Source organism: Condylura cristata, unplaced genomic scaffold (assembly GCF_000260355.1).
Source record: "Condylura cristata isolate star-nosed mole 26May11 unplaced genomic scaffold, ConCri1.0 scaffold00022, whole genome shotgun sequence".
NCBI lineage: Eukaryota > Metazoa > Chordata > Mammalia > Eulipotyphla > Talpidae > Condylura > Condylura cristata.
The window spans coordinates 28,474,861-28,479,164 of record NW_004567123.1 but is presented as its reverse complement, the minus strand read 5'-3'; the positions used below and the strand labels follow the sequence as shown (position 1 = coordinate 28,479,164).

The window sequence follows — 4,304 nt, the reverse complement described above, 5'->3', positions numbered from 1 at the left end:
TCCAGAAATGCTCCTTGAGTTGTGAAGAGACACTGGGTTGGGCCTTTTATGCCCGTGCCCAATTTCGTTTGTTGTGTGGGTTCCAAGGACACCACAATCTGAGCCACGGGCCTGGGTGGCCGAGCAAACAGCGAGGGCCTGGCTGCCCAGGAGCAGTGCAGTGGCCACAAGCCTGCACTTTGGACTTCTTTTACATGAGGAAATAGATTTATATCTGAAGTCACTGATGTTTTATTAGCAGTCAAACAGAAGCTGGATACAGACTTCAAAGCATTTCATGACTCGACCTTTGCCAATTGTTACCTCTCCCTGCATCCTCCTCCAGTGCAGCCAAGCTTGACTGTTTTTCAGTTTCTCAGTTACATTCTCTCCACTTAAAGTCTTCCCAAATTGCTTTTTCTGCCTGGATTACAGCCCCCACCTGACTCCTACTCACCCCTCAGATCTCAGCTTAAAAACTGAAAACCAAATGTTCATCAATGACACACGCTTGGTTAAGATTTCCTTATTTTCCAATACCAGGCCAGTTCCTTGTCATGTTAGTTATTACACTATGAGCAGTGGTGTTTATTGGATTTCCTCCTCCAGAGTAGTAAATAAACTTCAAGCAGGCGGGTTAACGCCTGTCTCTCTCAGAACTATTGCAGATGCCCCGCACGATGGAGTAAACACCTGATGGGATATATATGGTGTTGGTCAGAGAGCTGAGGAAATACAGTGGATCTGATATCTCTGCAAGGTGAAAAATGAAGTGGCATGGCTAGCTTATTATTACTCGTTTATTATTTAAGCCATGCCCCGTTCCAAAAAGAGTAATAGGAGGTGGACGGCTGGGATGCCATCGCACTGGGAAGGCAAGGGGCTCTCGTCCCTTCAGACACACTGTTTAGGAGACCCCTGGAAGGAGCGTTTGGGGAGGGTGAGGAGCTAAGAACAGCGCCATCTTGTCCTACCTCGTCCTGCCTCGCCTTCCGGCTTCTCGTTCACCAGCCCTCCTTCAGGGATAAACCAAAAACTGGCGGAAGGGTTGCAGCAGAAAAGGTTAGCAGGAAAGCAGGAGAGGGTTATTCTCAGTGAGGTCACCGGCCACCACCAGTTGCTCCCTCTGGTGTGTCCCACAAGCAGAGAGTCTGGTTTTCTCCAAAGGGCTCTGGCTGGGACTAGGATCTCACACGGGGAGACGTCAGCCTGCGCAGTCTGTAGGAGGGACCTGCTGCTAGCTGCAGGCTCCAGGCTCTGCCCCTCCGTCACCCCCATCTTCCTCGTCAGACTGTGCCAAGGGCGTGTCTGCACCATCGTCACTGGGATTCGGGCTGTGCAGGTCGGTGGAGGAGTCGGAGGACGCAGAGGAGGTTCGGGACGTGGTCCTGTCGGGCGCAGGCACTGGCAGGCTCAGCTCGCCTGCACGGTCCTCCATGCCTGCCCAGAGAGAAGAGCACGTGAGGGCCACAAACGGGGCTGCTGAGGAAGCTTAGAGCTGTCCATCCAGGAGGACGGGAGCCCAGAGGGGGCAGATACTGTCCGCCGAGCAGGTCTAGCAGAGATCCGGCATCCTGATCTCCAGCCCCTTCCATTCACTACAATGACTATGGGCTCCCAGGTCAGGTCAGTTGAGCCGAGGGTCCATTTTCTACTTACATCACGGTCACCTGCTACTGAGTAGCTCTGGGCAAATCACTTTCCCTCTCAAGGACTCTGCTGCCCCCCTGTTGGGAAGGGACACCAGAGTCCAGAAGGATTTTGAAGATGAAAGTTAAGAATGCACTGGATGTCTAGCACATAGCAGGTCACCAGTAAACAACAGCAGTTTTAAGAGGTTCTTACAAGTTAGGGCTTGGGAGTCAGCCAATCAGGGCTTGAACCTGACTTTCCACTCTCTGGCTATATGACGCTGCTTCAAAGATGCAGGTAACCCCCGCCCTAGTGCAGGGTAAGGACTGAGATGGTGTACGCAGGGTACTCCCAGCACAGGAAGAGAGACCCAATGAAGGGCACGAGAAATACCTTTGGCATCCTTAAGATGGCCCAAAAAGGCAAAGTTGTCTAATGAAAAAACAATGTATACATTTTTACATTATTTTAACTCTATTAATTCCCCCAAGATAAAATAGCAAAGGCTAAGGAGGGTTGGTGTTCCTACATTTTTGTAGGACTCTATAGGGGATCTATAACCTGGTTCCCCTCAGGGTCAACTTCCCTAAAATCAGAAGAGACAGCTGTTACTTTGGCAGAAACGCCCACTTCCAGCCCCAAAGTGTCTACTTCCCCTGTCCAGTCTTGTGGTCTTACTTGGAGCTGACATCCGGCTCTGGCTAACCGGTGCCCAAGTTCTAAGAAGAGGGACATACCACACGTCTGGGGGGTGGGGGGAGCATCTTCGCAAGGCAGGAACACATCCGGTCCATCCTGATCCCCGAGATCAATAAATTCCACTTGCTCCAGGGTGTCCACATTCACTTCCATGGATGAGATACTACCTATGGGGGCTGCAGACCCAAGGAGGGAGCACGTCAGGAGGCTCTGGTGGGGTGCTGGGGGTATGGCAAGTCCGGGCAAGAAAGGGCAAGAAAACAAGAGAGAAAGGAGTCCCCCAGACGCAGCCCTCCAAGATGCCTTTTCCCTTCTCTACCCCCGCTCCCTCCCTAGGACCGAGAACTTACGTCTCTGCGATTCCAGATGCAGGTGGGACAGGGGGAAGACAAATTCTGTGTCTGGCTGTAGAATGTCCTCAAAGAACTTCTGCCGCTCCCGCAGGCGGAGCTGCTGGCGCTCCAGGGCTGCCCGGGGACTGGAGTCCATGTCAGCTCCTGCAGGCGGAAGAGCAAGCACAGCTATGAGGTGGACAGGGAACATGCTGGGGGCCCGGGGGCCCCCTCCAGCCTGCATCCCAGCAATGGGGCCTCTGGTTCCAGCCTGGACACCCCTGGAATTGGTTCCCACCTCCCCCTCCCCTGGAACAAAGTCCATGACCACAAACCCCAAGTCTCACGCAGAGGAGGGGGTTGACCCCCAGCTCCACAAAGGAGATGCCAGTCCCAGGCACGGCAAAGAGGCTCCTCTGTATGCAGGGAAGGCAGCCAGCGGCCCAGTCTGGCTCTCATGCCCCGCCGAGGGGGTTGGGGGGCCGGGCCAGGCCAAATGGCGGTGTCACTTCTACTTCATAGGCACAGGCTACCCTGGAAATCAGGGAAGAGGCCAGCAGAGAGTCAGGGTGGTGGTTCTCCAGAGGGAGAACAAAAGGAGTTTCCCCTGGAAGCTGCCATCTCCCCCACCCCACCAAACCAGGCTCTGAAGTCACAGACCGCCTTTCAAAACTTGGCTATGACCCGAAGGAAAGGCCCTTCCAGCCTCAGTCTCCCCATGTGAAATGACCCAAGCCGGGGCCTGCAAAGGTGCTCTGTGAGGAGGCTAGCGGGCTGCCGCACGTGCTATTTAGGGGCCAGCCTGCTCCGGAACTCCCACCGCGCCCTATTTGTGCTCTCCTCCTCCGACTCCCTGTCTTATCTTCCAGCGAGGCGAGGCAGCGATTGGCAGGGCGGGTCCTGGTCGGATTCAGACCAGGCCTCCTGACTGCGAGTGCTGAGAGCTTTCCAGAACACCAGCGCCCAGCCCCATGCACTCATTCCCCGTCGCTCAACTTCCTTCCTGGCATTCTGCTCCGAGCCCATCACCGGCCGCAGGCGAGCATCTCCTGGGAGGCCCAGACGGCCATCCTCCCGCCGACTCCCGTCCCCACCGCCGAGGATTCGGCGGGGCTGAGACCCAGTTCAGCTCCAGAGGCGGGGGCGAGGCTCGGGGGATCCAAACCCCAGCCGGCCGGCAGGGCCACGGAAGTGTGGGGCCGTGCGGCTGTCGGCTGGCCGTGGAGGAGGGCGGCGCTGACGCCGAATCCTGGGAAAGGCTCTCAGAGCTGCCGCCCAGGTCACCACGCTAAAAATAAAAATGCCCAGGGCCCCTGGGGCCGTCCGCTCTGCCAGCGGCGCGGAGGAGGGAGAGAAACAAGGTGGTGGTGTGTGTGGGGGGTGACCCGGACCTGCGCTCCGGGCGCCCCTTCTTTCCCCCTCTCCCCCTAAGCCCATCCATCTCGCATACTGAAGGGGCGGCCGCCGCGGGGACCGCGGGACCGAGGGCAGGAGAGACCGAGGGAGTTGTTTGCGCAACCGAAGCGGCCGGGGAGAGCGGCGAGGAGATTTGGGAGCCCGCGGCCGCCCCGCGGGGGGGCCGCGAAAGGAGCCTCCTCTCGGTCTCTGCGCCCCCGCCCTGGAGTCCGCGAGAGCGAAAGAATTCCCTAAAAAAGGACACGC

General features: G+C 56.9%; 2 protein-coding genes across 6 annotated transcripts in view; both read right to left on the bottom strand.

Annotated features, from left to right (window-relative positions):
- Positions 1 to 215: 215 nt before the first annotated feature.
- The window catches only part of DBNDD2 (dysbindin (dystrobrevin binding protein 1) domain containing 2), a 4,993-nt gene continuing 904 nt past the window's right edge, over positions 216 to 4,304 (bottom strand). The window contains exons 2-5 of one of the 5 annotated variants that reach the window (XM_012728325.1): positions 2,978 to 3,176; positions 2,661 to 2,807; positions 2,349 to 2,486; positions 216 to 1,419 (exon numbers count right to left, since the gene is read on the bottom strand). In XM_012728325.1, the coding sequence (XP_012583779.1) occupies positions 1,217 to 1,419; positions 2,349 to 2,486; positions 2,661 to 2,807; positions 2,978 to 3,101 (612 nt within the window). In that variant the 5' untranslated portion in view covers positions 3,102 to 3,176 and the 3' untranslated portion in view covers positions 216 to 1,216. Of the gene's footprint in view, positions 1,420 to 2,348; positions 2,487 to 2,660; positions 2,808 to 2,977; positions 3,271 to 3,637; positions 3,746 to 4,304 lie in introns of those variants that run through there. The other 4 variants (XM_012728327.1, XM_012728324.1, XM_012728326.1 and 1 more) reach the window with 4 other exon arrangements.
- The window catches only part of SYS1 (Sys1 golgi trafficking protein), a 25,558-nt gene continuing 23,978 nt past the window's right edge, over positions 2,725 to 4,304 (bottom strand). The window contains exon 4 of the mRNA XM_012728331.1: positions 2,725 to 2,807. Coding sequence (XP_012583785.1) covers positions 2,801 to 2,807 — 7 coding nt within the window. The 3' untranslated portion in view covers positions 2,725 to 2,800. The remainder of the gene's footprint in view (positions 2,808 to 4,304) is intronic.